The sequence below is a fragment of the Phasianus colchicus genome, chromosome 3 (assembly GCF_987193195.1).
Source record: "Phasianus colchicus chromosome 3, bPhaCol1.hap1.1, whole genome shotgun sequence".
NCBI lineage: Eukaryota > Metazoa > Chordata > Aves > Galliformes > Phasianidae > Phasianus > Phasianus colchicus.
This window is the reverse complement of record NC_143438.1, coordinates 30,037,391-30,057,664: the sequence shown is the minus strand read 5'-3', so window position 1 is coordinate 30,057,664 and position 20,274 is coordinate 30,037,391. Positions and strand designations below refer to the sequence as shown.

The 20,274-nt window shown below is 38.5% G+C and overlaps 1 protein-coding gene across 12 annotated transcripts in view; it reads right to left on the bottom strand.

The window, feature by feature from the left end:
* FHOD3 (formin homology 2 domain containing 3) overlaps nucleotides 1-20,274 on the bottom strand; it is a 367,457-nt gene that overhangs the window by 124 nt on the left and 347,059 nt on the right. For 10 of the 12 annotated variants that reach the window (XM_090137190.1, XM_090137194.1, XM_090137191.1 and 7 more), the window contains 2 exons: nucleotides 19,122-19,283; nucleotides 2-5,601 (listed from right to left, as the gene is read on the bottom strand). In XM_090137190.1, the coding sequence (XP_089993316.1) occupies nucleotides 5,519-5,601; nucleotides 19,122-19,283 (245 nt within the window). In that variant the 3' untranslated portion in view covers nucleotides 2-5,518. Of the gene's footprint in view, nucleotide 1; nucleotides 5,602-18,302; nucleotides 18,341-19,121; nucleotides 19,284-20,274 lie in introns of those variants that run through there. The other 2 variants (XM_090137192.1, XM_090137189.1) reach the window with 2 other exon arrangements.

Here is a 20,274-nt window from a genome sequence, read left to right as displayed (position 1 = left end):
GGCACAGAAAAAAAAAAAAAAAAAAAAAAAAAGTGATCGCATCTTTCCAGACAGTAAAGAGAAAAGAGTGTGGAGAGAAGAGGAAGCCAAGGGGTGTGTTAAAAAGAAAACTCTCCCAGTTTATACTACATGTGACAAAGCTTCTGAACGATGAATACAAACTGTAGGTGAGCTTTGTGTGTAGTAAAATATTAAAGAGTAATTCAAGTTCTTTATGAAATAAAACTGAGAAACAAAAATGCAGTTTCATGGACAATTAAATTTAACATAAAACAAATTTACCTAAAATGAGGAAACAACAAACAAAAACAAAAACCCAACAAAACGGAAGGACCTGTTGATAATATCTCTGACCATGCATGGCTTGTTTTTTAAATTACAATTCACAGAGTAACACTGCTGGAAAGCCTATTTTACACTATGCTACACAGAACACAAAAACATGAGTAGTGACATTTACACAATTTTACAGTATTTCTCCTTCGTCTAAGAAACACGTCCTTTTCTACTTTACATTTTTTTACAACTCCCAGCTCACAGAAAGGACACAATACGCGCAAAGACAGTCTTTAAAAAGGTGAAATGCACCCGATGCTACAAATAAACCTTTTCTTTCACAGAAGCCTCTGTGTTAGTGATTAAACAAAATATATCTCTATCTGCCACTCAATGTGAAATGAACTAATTAGAAATAACTTTTTTTTTTTTTTTTTTTTTTTTTTTGCATAAACATAAAACTATACAACATCTCAGAAACTCCTTTTGACGTACTTGCTATGGAATTACTAAGCTGCTCGCCAAAAACCTCCTGCTATTGCATCTGTGATGCCAGTTCCGCCAGCTGCTGCCCCGGCCTCACGTGTTGTTCAAGCATTTGCAAATCAGATTCAATAGTTTTCCATAACCAGACATTTTTTCCCTTATTAAAAAGCTTCAGTTTATTTTCTTTCAGAGCCTGTAAGTACCTGGCAGTTTTCCCTGCAGAAAAAACATCAACAGTCACAGCCCTTACACCCTAGACAGTATTTCCAGAGTCCAGATGCTGGAACCCCAGGGCCACATGAATGCTGCTCAGGGTTATGCTCTCTGTCTACACCCGCATGCAACACCCATCCCAAAGGCTGTGAGAGGAGCGGTGTGTGTGCAGTGAGAGAAAGGGAGAGAGGATGAGAACTCGGGGACACCATGCCCTCTGCTCATCCATGAGCTACAGGCAGGCTATGTGCCCGCTGCCTGTGTGGACAACAGGAGTGAAGTTGCAGGGCTGCTTCCTTGTCCCCCATTGCATCCGAGTGAAGTCAAAGTGTTGTGAAAACAACCACCATGCAGCATTCTGAGAGCATTTTTGGATGGACACTTGTTTTTGCTGTGCCACCAGGGGCAGCAGTGTAGAGGGGACACCTGGCAGAAGGAATGCTGCAGCTCATGTGGAAGGAAGGGAGCACCTCGCAACAGGCCCTACTGACAGCCACGCTCTCACTCCAAATTTCTGTTACACTGGGACATGAGAGCCTATCTAGACACTCCATGTAACTTTCTATTAAGTGAAAAACAAAGGCTTGTCTGCCCACAAATCTGATGCTTTACTTTGCTGCCAGAGTCAATTAGAGATCTGCAATAAAAGGAGATCAAAAGAGAAAAAAAAATCATATTTCAAACACTGCCTTTGACACTGTTTCCAGTATTTACAAGAGCAAGAAAGACCCTCATTTTATAATTATGGTTTTAGATTATGAGTAGTGGTTTATCAAGCAGACAGCTCACACGTGGCAGGCAATGGGTTATAAAACAACTGCAATCCATGAGGAGGGTGCCTAGACTCACCAAAAGGTGAGGAGTGATGCTTTTCATTGTTGTCAGGGGTCTTTCTTCCCCAGCAGTGGAACACAGCATTCCCTGGGGAGTTTCTTCATCACAGCCCCATCACTGCTACTTGAAGCCATCCCTTGGTTGGGACTGAGGGACTACAAAGTATTTATGCACATTCTGCTTTTAAACACCAAGGGAGACAAGGAAATTAGGACAGCTTCCCTCTGGCACCCATTTCAGATGCTGAAGTTTAACTTGGCATCCAAATCAGGAAGATATTAGGGTGGTAGACAGGCAGACAAGTTACTAACAGCAGATGGGTGCTGAAATGAACACCATCGGCAACCCTGAGAACTCCGAGGACAGTCAAAACTCTGGGCACTAAATTTGCAACTGACTGGTTCTGTATAAAAGGTGAGTATGGGAGTTACTATGGTTGCAAGTGTTGTAAACTAGCCTTAATGGATGTCTAAGTGAGAAACAGCTACATCAGGTTTCTAAGACCTTTCTATTTGTCACAAAACCAATCCTCATCTCATATGCATTTTAAAACAACTGCTGTATCCTTATGGTGATCTTGATGGTGAAGGGACGGGCAGTAACTCAAACTCTGAAGGCTACAAGATGATCAGACAGAAAGAGGCACACAAACAACGCCAATTCCTCCATTTCATCTGGAATCCACTGGTTAGATGATGGGGAACAAATGTTATTCCCAGAACCAGGATGTGCTAGCAGACACAAGAGGAAATAATGCCACCTTCAGTATTAGCACACTGGGCTCCTGGCCATTTTAAACTGAAAAAGAAAACTTTCCTGTAGTTACTATATTGCTCCTGCTTTTGATCACCTAATTGCAGTAAACATTGACAAACACAGTTTAACCTTACTGCATATTACTGCATAAACAAGACCAAGTTATCCTTCAGAAAAACTGGTATCAGTTTTACAAGTAGAGAGCAGAAGATCGGGCAAAAAACACAGAAAACCAATCATAATGAAAAAATGGATAAGCAATAGTACGCTTCACATGTACAGACTTGCATCCAAAGAATCTGAATAAATGAGTACTTTTTCCTGACCATATTCTAACCCTGTTCACCATATTTAAATTTTTCCTTGGTAAGCAGCATATGAAATTTTGCACATTTTTTTTCAATATTTCTGGAAAATACCTAAGTCCAACTATTAATAATTCATGAGCAATATTATTCTTTCAGGCACAACTATTGTGCTGTATCTAAATGACACAAACCTATTTCCAGCTAGCAAGTGGTCACAAATAGCTAAGCACTTTGCACATTGAGCAAATTTTAGCTGAAATACTGACTTCTAAAGATGTGTGATTCTCTTCAATAATATACAGAACCTCTGCCAATGTAAATACATTTTGTTGCATTTGGGCTGCTTTTATTACTAAACAGGTATAACAGCTCGACATAACGATTACATTCAAGGTGTCTTCCTCATTTCAGACCTCAAAGACCTCCACAAACCCCCATTACCTTCATTTCTTTGTTTAAAACATCCTCACAAGAAATTTCTAAAGTTCATAGTAGAAAGCAGCACATAAAGATCCACTTTAAACTCCAGATGCTAGCAGGTCTTGCTTATTTTATAGTAAGATAATTATATGCCACTTCTTTCTCCTAACCTTCCTTTTCATAGCTTTCCAACACACAACACATTTTATTAATTACAAAACTGCTGCCTTCTGCCTGCATATAAAATTGACTTTTTAACAGAGGGGAAAATCACATCCAACTCAATGTCATCCTTAAGAAACTTTACTCACAAGTGATTCTTTACTTCACAGACTTTGACATGTGAAGATCTAAGGCAACAGCAAATAAAAACTGAAATGTTACTACTGAGAATGGAGACAGCACAGATAGGATGCTCCACCACAGATCTTATTGTAGAGCTGTCAGCTACTTGATTCTCTTACCACTTGGATGCTCCATTCAGCGTGACACCATGAATGATCAAAGTTTCAGAGGCTTATTCTGTTTGGTGCCACTAACTCTAACAATTTGGGATTATCCTGTCCTTAAGGAGAGTGGAGTAACTTTCAGATGTACTTGACCTAACTAGAGTACAAGAAACAACACAGCTATGACACTACAAGTCCAGCACAAACTAATTAGCCCTACTTTTCTAGTGTGTTTTGCAATCAGAATTAGTTCCTGCTACCATGACTAAACTGCTGTTCCCCAGCCATCTGGTTTGAAGGAAGCCTCAACTGCTACTGCTAGGCACACATTTCCTCGATCTTAGAATCTAAGGCAATGGAAAGAGATAATCTTGTGCATCCTTGAGGATAGTCATTTACAGACTTTGGCTTAAAAAGTTCCCTTTTATGTTACTGTTAACTGCAGTTCTCTTCAAAATGCTTCAGTACTGGTTAGGGTGACTGTGTTCAATTCATCTTCACTGATGCGTTTGTCCTCCACTTAAAGGCAGATGAGCTGACTAAAAGTTCTCCAAATACACATGCTGAGGGCAGGTACAGAAAGTCCATTATCAAACAGTGAGATAAAGGCAAGCATACTGGAGTGTTCACTGTGGTACCCTCTCCACTTGCATCAAGGATAATCACAAAAAAAAACACAAAAAACCCAAAGAGTAAAGAACAGCAAAACCACAGCAGGCTTTTAGCAGGGCCATTTCACGTTCAGATCAATTACTTTGAAATAAATCACCACCTTATCTTGCAGCAGAGAAAAGCAGCATGAAGGGCACAGGCAAGTAAACGAAACTTCCTGATGTTACTATCTGAATGCATTTGCTGAGTGTGTAAATTGTAGGCGCAGATTTCTTTGAAACTGTACAAATGGACAGCATAGCCAAAGCTCATCAAGAGAGAAGTATTCTGTGACCTCTCCTCTGTGTCCATGGTGCTATATACAGTATGAGAATGTATTAATACACATGAATTCAGGATCCTACTCTCTCTGCTTGTATTGCAGGCCATTTTCTACCCCACAGGATGAATCCCATTGAATAACATTGAGTTTCTACAAAAAGACATTCTTTTCCTCCTATCCTGGTGGAGGGGTAAGGCCCCAGTGTGACAGTCATGGTCCAGCTAGCTTCAGCAGGAGCATGACTTCACACCATGACTGTGTATAGATACACGCACATATATCCACACATTCATTCTGTACAAATACAAAGGTACACATACATTTTTACATTCTTTGGTGGCAAAATAAAACAAACCACAGGGTTGCACAGACCGTGCATCTTTGCTTAATGAAACAGCTTCAGGAAAATCGGGGTTGCTGTAACAGGAGTTATTTTGCTTCTTTAAGGACTGTTCATTGCATTGACAAAATGCCATACATTTACCATGACTAAAACGGGGCACAAGGAAAGCCAACGCAAACACAGCTCACAGAATGACAGATAACTCAGCGAAAGGCCCCTCCTACCCACATCAATGCACCATGAGAAAAGCAGCCACATGCTTTCACCTACAAGCACTCATGTGCTTCCCTAGCTACTGTCAGGATGCTGTGCTGAGCCGCGGCACACCCTTTTCCTGCCTTGGCTGTGGGTTTCCACTTTTTGTTGCTTATTAAAATTGAACTAACAGAAGATGGGATGTCGGAAGCAGCAGACGAGGCTGGCACGACGATGCCACACCGAAGGGTTGTCAGCCCATGTGTTTCGGATGACGGCTCTTCTCGTCGCTGCCTCTGGGATGTCAAACCTGCATCTCAGAGGTACTGATGAGGCCCAATGCTTTGGCTTCTTCTGGTGTCAGTCCGCTCTTTAGTGTCCTTCTCACTGCATGGCCGTAAATTCCAAAAGGAGGGAAAATAAAAAACAAAACAAAAAGAAAATGCAAACGATTAAAAGTGGTAATTACTGGAGAATTTCAGCTGAAAAACACTTAATGTACTGAATCAGATCAAGAGTTGCTACGCAACTCCAGAAAGTCAGGGGAAAGCCATTTGTCACTGTCAGTTAGTCAATAAAAAATTCTCAGGATAAATATCACAGCATTTTAAGATTGTTTTTTTTTCTCTACAACTTCATGAGTGGATTCTCAGTCTACAGAAGGTATCGTGTGCCCCATTATCTCATAAAGAATTTTTAAAAGAGCTTCTGGATCTTCATAGGGCTCAACTGAAATCATCACTATTAAATTCTTTGTGACCATTCTAAGGTGTAAAAATAAACTCCCCACAGTTAAAAGATTTAAAATGTAATAATTCTATAGTCAATTCAAATCATTACAAATTATGTGCTCATACACACTCCCTTTTCTTCTGTCACATTCCCTCATTGAAGACCCCATCTGATCATCTTTGTCACTATTAGAGTACATAATTTTATATGAATTTGAGTGATAAATCTTGGTCAAATTTTCATTTCTTACTTTCCTATGAAGTGTTCTGAATGGTAGCTATAACATAAAACTTTTAAAATTCGCATTTGCATTCTTTACTCAGAAATCTAAGTGACTATGTGACTGCACACAGTGTTTTCCTTGGTTTCCTACTGCCATGATTTTCAGATAAATACACTTAGCTCAAGATGCAAGCAAGGTGTTCACTCTGAACTTTGATGTTCTTTAAGTAGAAGATGCACATTTAAAAGTTTAAACTGCATGCATAACATAAACAATGACTATGTTGAACAAAATATATTCAGTGTCAAAATAATTAAGTCTAGAGGAAAAGCTAAAGAAAGGAATTAACAGTGGTGGTTAAGAACTTCTTGCATTGCTATCATCTAGCGTAATTCAGACATCTAACTTCCAAGGATATTGACTCCATGTAACTGAAACTGGGTGGTCACGTTCAAGGGTCTGGTGGGAGTGAGAGAAATGGATAGATCAGTATCAAAAACAAGGAGATAACAGAAGGGCAAAAGATGGCATATCTGTACATCTGACACAATACAGGTAGGACAAACATGACCTATGTTTAATAGACAAACCATTTCCATCAGTTACTGAGTTTAATTAGCTGAGATGTGAGTACCAAATATACAATTGTTCCACCATTACCAAACTGTTGCTTGAAAGTTTCTTTTCAAGATTAAATCCTAACTACTGCAGTGTCTGAAAAACAACTAAAGGTCACCAGAGGTCTGCATGGCAGCCTTTCTTGACAGCCTTTTTTTCCTATAATAGGGATCAGCAATATCTTCCAAGTTTAACGATGCTTAGGTTAAAGCAACAAAGGGTTAAATGCAACTCATAAGGTCAAAGTGAGTTAAAACTAAACAAGTGCTATCAGAAGAGCAAAACACTTTGAAAATGCTCTGGTCTCCAAGATTCAGAACACCCAGCACAGTGTTTTGTGTCACTCCTCATCGCTGGCGCTGTTTTATGTTTCTCAGATCAGATATTTGAATATCTAATAAGAAACGTTCAATTCCAGATATAAGTGTAAGACCTTTGGACTCCATGGCCTCAGTGAATCCTAAACGTGTATTTCTTTATCAAATTAAATACACCAGTAGCAGAAGAACAAATACAAGAAAGCTGCAGCAGAAATTTTTCTGTCATTACAAGTAAAGATTATCCTGAATTGCTGGCCTGGCTTAGCAACCTGCTCAGATCAGTTTTTTTCTGTACACTCAATAGTACATGAGCAAAGAAGGTATCACAGCTAGCTTAGCCATCAACACTGCAGAGGTGTTAAGAGACCCACACACACTGATTTAAAGAAAAGCTTTTAAGGTACCAGCCAAGCCCAAGTTATGGAATTACTAGCTTACTAGAAAAAGCCAAATGGATTTACAATATCATATCAGTCTCTTAAAAAAAACCTTGCACAAGCTTCCTCTGAAAAGCCATAATCAGGAGCTAAAATTCCACAGCAGAAACCATCTTCATGAAAAACAAACAAGGGCAGAAACAACGTTTTCTTCTTTAAATAAACAAGAATTCTGTGAATCTCCAGATGCAGATCTATTGAATGTATTATGCCCTTGTAAGAGAGCCTTGCATATGACCCTTGGATGACTAAAAATTCCTGTAAGGCAGCATGTGACATGGGCCAGTGCCTTGTCCTGGGTCTGTCACACACACCTCACGCAACAGATGCCAACCCCTGGTTTATACTTTTTGTGTCACTGCTAAGCAAATCAGAATGACAACACTCAATGAATTGCTGAGACACATGTAGCTGTAATTAAACAAAACAGTCTCTTTGCATCGCTCAGTTGATTGCTCTTACTTATCCAGGTCTCTCTTATGATACAGAGAAAGATAACTTGGATTTAAGACATCTCAGTGACCTGAGCTTTTAAGGGCAGCAGTTCTGAGGAAACAGCTCCAAATGATGCAAGAGTTTGGCAGTCCTAACAAGACTGTCAAGCAAATAGTTAATGAAAAGCAAAGAGGTGAAGAAACTTGCCAGTGACAGAATGGTTCCCATAAACACAGTCAGCTGCTGACTTGTATAAACTAAGCATGTGGGGCCAAGCGCTGCAAAGTACTGTGACGATTTGCAAGATTCAAGCTGTCCACCATCAGCAGGCAACCTGAAGGATAACAGCTGACAGAATCACAGTCCAGACTCAAATGACTGAATTCTCGCTTTCAGCCAACCAGACATAGATGAATCCACTTGTAGTTTGCAGGAGTTTGCACTTAGGAAGATGCAAGTGGCCTGATAACAGGTATCGGTATCTTTGTATGAAAATTACATGCAGTATGTGCAATTTACTCACAGTGCTTTTCCTCACTGGACAATACAGCTGATGGATGCACATCAGAAGTAGCACAGGAGAGTTATTCACTGCTTTCTGCACTTGGCTTGTTGGCAAGGAGGCCATAAGGCAGCTGAGCTATCTACAGGAGCAGGGACCACTCAGGGAGGTGGGTGAACCCTGTGACATATTGTTATATAGATGTCCTTGGACTTTTTTCTTTTTTCTCATGTATTTTGTAAGGCTCCTTCACACTGGGAGAGGTCATGGACACATTCAGTCATCGGAATTGAATGCAGGGAGATATTTTCCTTCCGTGTTTTATAGGCATTGCAAAATTACATTTCTCAAACTAGATCTTCACTCTCCCCTCTGCAGTGAACTCTGTCGTGTCTCTGACTGGACTAGACATAATATCTTGGCTTGTAAAACTCTTGGCCTGCTGCAGATCACATTAAACTGAGTTATGGAATGTATTTTCGAGGCAGTGACAATAAAAATAAGGCTTTCAAATGACCTTTTAGGTTCTTTAAGCAATTTTTAAAATATTTGCTAAAGAAACATAACAGAGAGAGAAAATAACTTCTACTCTTGCCACAATCAAGGCCTGCTGAGATTCTATAACCAAGAAACCAAACGTTGTTTTTATGGGGTCAGAGGGTATGATATTCTTTGTTAATCAGGAAATCTAGAATTTTATTTTATATCTTGGCAGAATGCAGTGTGCTTATGAGGAACTTGATGAATTTGACTATGCCCGCTGGGTCAGAATCTGCACAGACATACGGCCCTCAAAGAACATGGGGATGTTTTTAAAAAGGCAATTCCCTAAGTGTAGCTTTGTCAGATACTACAATTGAGGGGCTGACGGCTCTTTAAAAGGCAAACGGTGCTCCTGATTTCCCCTCCTACTTTGTTGCTGCTGTTTAATTTATTATTTTCAAGATGCAACAAACAGTCGAGATTAATCTGCCTGGTGACATTTATTCTTACATTTGCAATGGATTCTGGAATGTGTAAGTAACACTTGTATGGCAAAGCCATTTGCAATGCAGAATATTCTCTGCATAGATAGGACCATTTTCCTCCTTGAGAAGTTGCAGAGTTTGTGTCCCTCTTACTATAAAAAGATGTGGCAGCCACAGAACTTTCCTCCAGGCCCAGATGCAAAGGTAATGCAGCCGCTACTCGCTATTTGGCACAAAGAAAATTGTAGGTGGCTGCAAATTACACAGCAAGGACAGCAGGAAAGCAGATTATAAGAGGCAATACAGACTAGTTTCACCATATCATTTCATTTCATGTATCCTAATTTTATTTTCTGTTACCCTTTGAAAATGCAGCCTGCACACTCAGACTATTTTCTCATCTATTCAATATATTGCCTTGGACTTTACTGCAGTGAGTTTGCCATCGGCAATTTGCAACACAAAAGCACAATCTGAACACTCTTGATCATGTTTGTTCCTTTTTATCTTTTTCTGCATTTGTGTATTATTATATCAATGTCTACGTAAGCCATACTTACTAACACGTATATCATTGCACAATATGAGTAGGCCTAGACTTGTAAAAAAAAACCAAAACAGATGTGTAGAGATTTTCTTATAGTGATTTGTAGGTGAGTTTTTGCAGGAACCTCTCTGAAGAAGTAAAGCCAACTGCTACATGGTCTTTGCCTGGGAGAGCCGCACTTGGAGCTCCAGGAGACAATGTATGACTGCCCTGCAGTTCTGCTTCATTGATGGCACAAGTCTCTCCTTACAAGAAACAGTAGTGCAGCCACCCCCAGGCTACCTGTGACATAAAGAGGAGTCTGGCATTGTTGATGGACTCTCTGGGTGGCTTATGATTTAAGGAACAAAAAGTAATATTGCTTTAAACACCATGAAGATACTGTTTTTAAAGTAATATTGACACATAGTTAAAACTGGAATTTCCAGCTTATTCACATATAATCATTTATAAGTCCTAAAAGTGAAGAAAAAAGAATGACATGACTCCTTTTTGAAAACTTCCCATGACAAAAAATGGACTCTAATTTTTAGGAATTCTGTGAACTAAAGTAAAAGCAATCTTGCTGCCGCAGCTTTCATCATTTCTCCCACTTAAATCCATCAATCAGGAGTGATTCCACTATTAATAGGTGAAGTATCAAGAATGAAGAGCTCAGTAACAACTGAGTCTGAATGTAAGCACTATCTAAGACTACACCATACATTAACAATGCACAGGACAAAAAAGGCAGGAAATAGGATACAGAAAGCAAGCTACCTAACACAAGTGCTTTGGACACGTAGCCTTTAAATTCCATTTTCAAAGTTTAAAATGACTTGAAGTCTATTTGAAAGTGATGTATGACTAAGTAACAGACTTTCACTAAGGGGGTAGCTCAGGCTTATAAACAAAGTGCTCAGGAGTGACTTGGCAGGAAAGTGTGACCATGTTTGAATACACTGTTCTGGGCAACTCAAATCAATTATCTCCATCAGGAATTTGTGCTGGAAAATACAACAGCAGAAGGAATCAGCTCCGCAGGCCCATCAGATTAAAAACAGCTACAATCACAACAACCCTGTAGTTATGCTGATCAGGTGGCGTTGTTCTGCCTAGAGAAAGCCATAAATATACACACACACATATGCACACTTTTTGACTGAGGCAAGATAAATGTATAGTAGCTTTGTGTGAAGCATTTTTTTTTTGTTTATTCTCCTAACAAAGATGCATTTGACACTTGCATTCAAGTGCAAATTCCTGCTTACAGAGATCCTCGTGTTACACTTCTTCGTGGCAGCAGAGGGCTCTCTTTGGCAGCTATGGTATCGCAATAGTCTTCTAGAAAACTGCATGAGACACCATGTCTGTTACTGCACTTCTTTTATATGGAGGCTTGTAAAGCAACCTTCTATCTCCTTATCTTTTCTTGATCCCAGATGAAGTGCTTTCCATAACAGTGTAAAACTTGAAAGCTTTACAGAAAGAAAGAAAAAAAGTTTACAGAAGAAAAAAACTTACAGAAAGAAACAAAACAAAATGTACATCCTATCAACAGAAGGCTAACAGTGTGTAACTCAACCACTTACTAGTTTTTTAATTTTGGGAATAAATCTTGTAACAAAAATTCAAAAGCCTTGAAGTATATCTTAAATTATGCAACCTAAAAAGAAATAGAGTACTATACATGCATTCACTGACACAGTGAATAGCAAACTGACCTAAGTGAAATTAACTATTTGTATCCCTTGGAAAATGCAAACTGATGATGTAAAATCAGCTTTCTTTTCTACAGAACTACATTTGAATAAGCATCAAAAGCATAAATTACATTAAAAAAATTAAATGAAAAAGTTAATACAAAAATTCTGGGAACATGAACAGCTTGATCTCCTATGTATACTGACATAATTTGCTTTTTACCAGCTGCCCATCACTTGTCAGTTTCTCTGTGTTGCCTTTGGCTCTTTCTCATAACACAGAAAGTGCCATTTGGGTAAGAAGAGATGGCCAGAACAATTCCAGCACCTATAAATCTTTGTCTAGGAGTGCAGGAAAAGTTGCAGATCTCTCTTATTTTTGGTTCTCCCAATGCTGAGACACAGCAGAAGGATGTGGCAATGGTCTGTCTCAGCTGTGGGATTCTGCTGAGCAATGGGCTTCATTTGCCAACGTTTTGTTCTGTGCTAAAACCAAAATCCAAGCTGGCCACCTCTTCCTCCATGAAGCAGCATGTCTGGACAAGATGTGATCATACAAAGGGGTGGTCACCCTAAAATCACTAGGGACAAGTCACTGCAGCAGCAGTTTTCTCCTTATACCTACATCATCTCCTTTGTGCTTGTGTTCATAATGTAACATATATGAATGTCTGTATGGTGCTCAACACCTTTGTCTTCTCTCTACAGGGACAAATTGTTGTAAAAATTGCATTTTTAATTCTGACTTCCCAGATCTATGCAATGTTTTCTCACTATTCATTTTCACCTGCTGTATCAAAATAAAGCTGCTGAATGTTGAACAAATACTATACTGCACAGGATCTCTGAACACTGGTAATAGAATTCAAAGCAAAATTTAGGAGATTTTAATGATACAGGTTTGTTGCTTTTCAATCTTACTTTCCCAATATAAGAAAAATAAAGCTGCTTCAAGCAGTAAGTACGAGCCCCATATAAAAAAATTTGCAGCAGAATAAAATTCATTACAGAAATGACTCATAGATTCCTCTAAAACAGTGACTGGAAAATGAATTTAAGCTTGTCTTACAAGTAATTTTTTATTAGACTTTTAGAGCAGGCTTTCATGAAATCTTTTGTTCTGAAAGATACCTCATGTGGAACTGTACAGAATTATTCTACCTGTCCATTTCTTTCTCCTATAGCTGTTGATATTGGCCTCTGGCATGGTGAGACAATGGACTACACAGGCCTCACCCTGACGGGATACATCCATTTCTACCATTTACTGTGGTCAGCTGTAAGCCCATTAATTAATTATTATTAATATATATTTTTAAATTACTGTTATTATTTTACTGTAGGCCATTCAGCACAGTTTTGTCACTCTTGCAAAGATCGTGCCATCATGAAAGAATGTACTACTTAAAAGGCATCCAAAAGACACAAGCTATCTTGGCATCTCGGGGAGATAACCTCCCAGCTGCCAGATCTTTAAGAGTTTCATCTCACATTCTGCTTTCATTCAATAATTAGATTTTTATTAACCATGTGTTGATCTTCTGAAGGCTCAATACTGAGGACAAACAGACTTAATACAATCAGTGAAATATTTACTTTTTCTAAAAACAATGAATTGTTGATAAATGTGCATTGCTAACTAGATTACTCTAACTCTCTTCTAACTTCTGATAGTGTCGTCTTACTCAAATCCTAAATAATTCATTGCAAATTCTAAGTAAAGTTGCTATTCTTTAAAGTGTTTTATATAGACCTTCTTCTTGTAAGGTTTCTGTTGTGTTTTTTTTTTAAGCATAATTTCCATTAACTCCTGCTTTTAGTCTGGCCGTAAATACCAGAACAGTCTCCCTCCTGGTATTTTGGCACTTCTGTATCTTTTCATAGCCAGAAAAAGTAAGTGAAGTGACATGAAAATAAAAAATAATGAAAAAAAAAAAAGAAGAAGAAAAGAAAAGAAGTTAACCAAAGCACACTGTGATTTCCAAACAAAAATTACACACTTCCGGATTCAAATAGACTCCCACCTATTATTTTGTTTGCTTATAAACATGTCTATTCCAAAGCAGCAGTTCACGTGTTATTAAAACTTGCCTAAAACCTGTTTCCAAGCCTGGTCCTTTGGCAGAGTTCTTTCCCTTATTTTGGCACATGATGACAGCATGCTTATTCCCATTTCACTTTTACTGAAGGTGGAATTTAGCAGAAATACCTGACCTGGGATGTTCTGCAGTTAAACTTAATCCATCAGCCCTGAGCTTATTTGTCTAGGATTCAGATAATCTTGATTCAACTCCTATCTCCTCCACAGTCCCCTTGTACAAATCTGATTACCTGAGTCATGTCTCAGATCCATTTCACCAAAAAGACTGTAAGAATGTTTTACTCTCCACAAGTCATTATGCAAATAAATGATTAAATCTTTACGAGATATATCTATATCCCAGAGGTCAGTTAGCAGGTATATTTTGGGGCTAGCATATGATTCCAACATCTAACAAAAGAATAAGATGTCATGGAGTTGTTCAAGGCCGGGTTGGACGCAGCACTGGGCAGTCTGGTCTAGTATTAGATAGGAAAGTCAGTGGCCCTGCCAGTGGCAGGGGGTTGGAACTTGATGATCCTTGGTGTCCCTTCCAACCCAAGCCATTCTATGATTCTATGTCTCTTTTCTAAACATCACAAATAATTTCGATCAAGTCATTTCATTCAAATATTGGATTAAATTCCAATTCAATTATCTGCTCCAAACTGATTTCTCCAACACAAATCTAAGCAGATTTTTAGTTTTAATAAAATCTAGGAGAAACCAAAGTGCACACACAGAGAGATGCTATGAGATGAAAGCAATGTTGGGGAAGAACAAACCCCCAGCAGAATACAGTGTAAACACCATGAGAATACCTGGTGCTTGCTGTCAGATATTAGTCACACCTGGGTCCTGCATTATGACCATTCAGGGTAAGATGAAGATCCAAATGGATGTAATGTTGTATAGTTATCTTTAAAGATCTGCCTCCTTGGAGCAGATACCTGAAATTATTTGGTGGAAAGAACACAATAGGATCCTCACTCTTTGTCAACTGCCTTGACTTTAGGGAGCCAGGAAACATATTTGAGCAGGTGTGAAATACCTGGTGATACTAATAATACTAATACTAATAAAGGAAGAATATAGAGATATAAAGAGATATAAAAAAATACAAAGAAGAATATATAGGTTTGTGTTTCAGTCTAGTTGCCTTAAGGGAAATGCATGCTGGATGGTCTCTTTATGATAAAGTGTGGCTTAGTCAGCATTTGAGCAAGGTAATGAATCCACGGGACTTTTTCTTTGTCCTTTTTCAGAGCTCTGACATAGTCTTTCACAGAGGTCAGAAATCCACCCTGTCTGGCTCAGCATTTCCAAGTATTGCACTGCATAAGCTAAAATTAGTTTGAATACCTTCTGAACACTGACTCACTCTTAAAAAAATGGAGTATGATCTTTGTGATGCTGAGTCATGGGAGTTATATCATACTCCTGAGACAGATCCATCCAGTTAATTGGGACAAACAAAAAGATGTCCAGGCTACTCCACAAAAAAGCTAATTCTGAGAGAATGATTTTATGCTAGGAGATGGATGTTGTAAATGAACAGCCAGGACTAGAAGGAAAACAGCATCAACTTCCTACTTGTCCAGCACTCGTGTTTTTTTCCCAGTTCTTTTAAGTTAAGTCTTTTATGGATGATACTTTGTCTTTACATGTCTTCTGTCGTATCAAAGCTGCCATGGCTAGAATAATTTTGTTTTTTTTTTCTCCCCCAGATAGCAACAAGTCACACAGGCTGTTCACGAATTTCCATTTAGGAACAGCCCTAGCCTTTGTACAATTTGTTTCTTACCTCACTGCTTGTAATCTGCACAGCAAATTCTGCCTATACACTCTGCATTCATCTTTTTTTTTTTCTTCTTTTTTTCCAATTCAGATCCATTTGAATTAAACGAATAAGCTCCATTCTTTAAAGTTGCTTTTTGAAATATCAGTGGTATCTCATATAGAGGATTTCATTTTTGGCCTCCCAGTCCCACTGGTGCAATGTCTGTAATAACATTTTGTAAGTTGCTAAAATTAACTTTATCAAGTATATTAATTGGAATTTAGATTACCAAATAGACTGATTCTTAAAATTTCCTTATTCCATTTTTCCTTTGCACTCATTGTTTGCTATGGCATCATTTGTAAAGGTCATCTTAACTTTACAGAAGATTTAGACAATCTACATTATATTATTTTTTTTATTTATTTACTGAGTTGAACAGCTCCCTGTTGCCATAAAAACCTCTCCCACAGAAAGCTGCCCTCAGTCTTCAAGAATGGGAGCAGTATATTTTGCAACCTAATTTTTATTTCACTCTTTTAAAACAAAACTGAACTGATATCTCTAGAGGTTGGAATCTGTTGCTGACACATCAGAGCAAAAAACCAGAAGAATCTTCCCATGGCAACTTGCCTTGAAGCTGTCTTTAAGTGACCACCTCCAGGGGTGAAAGAGCATTTCAACTTCTGTGGCTCATTCACTCCCGCAGCTCTCTGTTGAGGCTTCTAATGAAATAATACAACTGTAATGCTGTTTTTGCAAATATAACACCACTCGAGTACAGTAGACAGGTCACTGAACACCCATCATGAGGCAATGACTTCCAGTTGGCTATTGTATTTCTAAATGTCAGATTTTATGTCTAAAAACCTTCACTGTGTAGAGGTCCAGAATAGAATAAATTCTCTCTCTGTGGATCACCACAGGAACTCAGACATCATGTATTTACCATGTACATTAGCTTTCATTAGTTCATTTCAGCCCCTGCTGAACACATCCCTTCCTACTGGTTCTCAGTCAGATTCAGTTATGTCTGGTTTTATCAGTGACCCTTCGTATCTTCAGCTAACAGATAAAGACATTTCCATCTGTCTTTGGATTACTCACTGCCTTATTCCTCCTCCCGATTTAAGGCTCTGCTGATTGCCTTGAGTGTTCAAATTTTTTCACATCGTTAAGATCTAACTAAGCTTTCTGCATAGTAGATACAGTCAGAATGCTCAACAAAGACAAAAGGTAAAACTGTTAAATGAATGTTACCAAAACATTTTTCCCACCACAATCACTTACTGAATATAACTTAACCTTTTCCACTTTCCTATTTTTATTTCTAATTGACTATGATTTGACTATCATTTGCTTTTACTTCATATTTTTGTGTCTTTGTCTATAGCAAGAAGGACCCTTGCCCAACCAAAAGTTTTATCTAAACTACAGCAAACATATGCAGAGCACATAAATCTTCTGGTCTGATTTTGCTGAAGGCATAAAATTAATCTCAGTTTCACTGAGCTGAATCTTAAGTGAGCCTCAAAGATTTTCTGTTATGCACTGAAAACAATTAGATACATGGTATATAACGCACAGCAAAAAGCTTTCAACTGAGTTTCACTTTGATGACTAAATACTAATCTCATGGCAAAAAGATGTATATGGGAACCTAAAGATTGAACCTGGTGAACCAAACTGAACAGAAATTTGAGTCTCTTCGCTCTGCCAATAACAAATACCATAGCATCTGCAAATGTAAATAGTGAAACTATGCCTGAAATTTACTTTCTTACATACAGGACTTGTGTTATATTTCTATTAGGGAGATTTTCTGCTTGTTTAACTCACATTCTGCATTGACAAGGGCTGATCTCTGCTCTTTTTCTAAAGCTGTCATATTATCAGTCTAGTTGAGTGTATTTTAGAGTTTAAGTACCCAACTTTTAGTTACTCAGGTACACCAGCTACTAACACAGTGAAATAGTTCATTTATGAAAAGAGATAAATTTTCTAAACTGCTGAATTTCATGTTTGTTTTGAAACTGTCTTTTAATCCATTTTAAAGCCTCATCCAGATCCTGAAGAACAAACAAGCAAAAGAGCTGGAGTCTATCATGATTAATTACTGCGGAAATCAGTCACAGCCTAAACATTTAGTGAATGCTTAATCTCTTTTATTGTTTGCACTGAATAAGCATAAAAGCCAGCTCTGTGGATAAATAGATACTATTTTTATTATCATTATCTTTTCTTTTTTTCTTCAGCAAGTGCTTTCTTGGAAAACAGATACACGGTAAAAAGCAGAAAACAGACTTTTTGGTGCGTGTGCACAAGAATAGGGTTGCTAACAGATGAAACAGCATAGGAAAAAACATAGAGATAGGCAAACACACAGGAGGTCTATTTCATATGCACAAGCCAACTAGGACAGTCAGCACGTGCAGAGCACCAGAACCATGTGGGGAAGTGGGTAGCAGCAGCAGGTGATGCCACGAGGAGGTACGGCACGGTGCATGACAAAGGGTAAGGCACATAATCCAGTGTCAGCTCATTTTATTTGCTGAAAGTCTGTCTCATCTATTCAGTGTCAACTTTGCATTTACTCTTGCCACATGCAGAAGTTCTTTTCTTAGCATGTTGGTGAAAGTGAATATGCTTTCAGTACATGCTAATTTATAGCAATCAACCACTGCTCATATCAAATGGTTTCGATCAACAACTTTGTTAGAGCAACTCCAAAAATAAAAGAAGTTCTGTGTGATTTTTCACTCACTGTTGTTGACTTCTCTTTGTCCTAACTTCCCAGAAATGCTAAAAAGATGGATGGAAAGGTAGTCAAAAAGCCACATTTGGTGAATGACATTTAACACCAAATTCTTATATCCTTTGGGTACTTATCCATCTCACAGTAATGGCAGTAGTCCCTGCACGTAAGGAAAAAAAACTCGAGAGATAATCGCCTCTTAAGCATTGCATTTTTTAAAGCATAAAATCAAATTGTTCAAACTCACATGCCACAGCTCTGCCCCATGTACACACTACAACATCAGACCATTTTTATAAATGTGTGACCTTTTCTTCCCAGGGGCTTCTCCGCAACCACTTTGCAATCAAATAGCAGCACACATTTTGCTTTACTGGGCAGAAGAAGGATGGTATACAATGTGAAAGATTTTTTAAAAGATGAAATCTCTCAAATTATGTCTTGATTATGAATAAATTCAGCTTACAGACTGAACTATTAATCTTTATGCCACTTCACATTACCTTATGGCATTTAAGCTAGTCTCAGTTTGAAGTCCTGATCTAACTTCTTTAGTTTTGAATAAGTACTGTCATCAGAGAAGCCCTAAAGCACCATAAAACATTCTTCTATTGCTGCTATAGACATCTGAATTTCTCTAGAAGAAGTTGTACCCACTGTGTACAACACTGTTGAAACAATTGTAGGAGGCATATATTCCAATCATAAATATACTTCCAAGGTACTACCAGTGCATGCCTGCAATAGTAGAAGCCAAATTCAAACAACAATATACATATATGCTTGCACATTTGTTTTTTCTAAGAAATTTAATAATCATTCACTCACATGACTTCCTGTTTGCTCGTGACCGCTTTCTCTCTCTAGGCACCGCTCGCTGGCTTGGCACTTGGGTGGCGGACTTCACAATGCGATCCATGATCTCATCTGCTGCATCATCAGTTGCATTAGGTGAATCGTCATTGCCAGCATTCCATGAACCGATACGGCCTGGAAAAGTCCAGCAAATAAGTTGAGAAAAAAGACAAGAAGAGCCTCTTGCGTCACTTTGGTTTTGCAATTGGTTTTCTGGAGAATTGAAGCAGGCAGCTCAGTCACTGCTACTTCAAGCTGGCCAAAAGAGAAGAATCTGCCTAACAGAGAATATTCTAAAATAATAACCTAGACTCTCTGCTGTATCAGCAAAGAACAGAGCGCTCAAATGCAATTACAACTTTCTACTCTTTTTAGTCTCAGAGTTTTATTCATGACCATACAATTGGCAAATGTCTGCTACAAAATGTTTAAGAGCTGAGAATTGCTGCAGTGTTGTGTGGCCATGTTGTGTTGTCTCTGCTCCAATTACACAGAGACTAGAAGACAGGACATATGTTAGAAACTGATTCAAATCATCAGGACAGGTCCTTTTTACCAAAAGAGGAAAATCTCCTTCAAAACATCTGTATCGTAGGATACGGAATGGGGAAAAACATAGAGGTCAACATGTCTAGTTGTCCCTTTCACAAAAGACAATCCACGTCCTCAATACATACGTGTCCTGGCACAACTGCACATATTCTGCTGTGAGCAGAAAAGCAAGAGTCGTTGGCAAGCTGGAAAGCTAAATAAGCAATTTTGGTTAAAGCCACAAATAGAAAGCCATGTCTTTCAACAGAAGGATCTGGCACTCCTTACTCCACAGAGCCGTGTCAGACACATCTTTTGGTTCCTTCACAACAACTACTGTTCCACGTGCTTTTTCTTTTTCAAATAATTTGAATGCTAGTATATAGTGAGAACACTGACAGCAAGCTTTGTAAAAGAGTGGGTGTGCTAGAATTGCAAGCAGCTAGAAGTCACTGGCAAGACTACCCCATATCACATTTCTGATGTCAATAAACAACAGCTTTGATTAGCACTTTGTTCTGCTGCTTTTCTCCTGGCTCTCATCAAGAGCATTTCCATTATGATAGTACTCCTGACAAGCTTCTGTCTGGCTCAC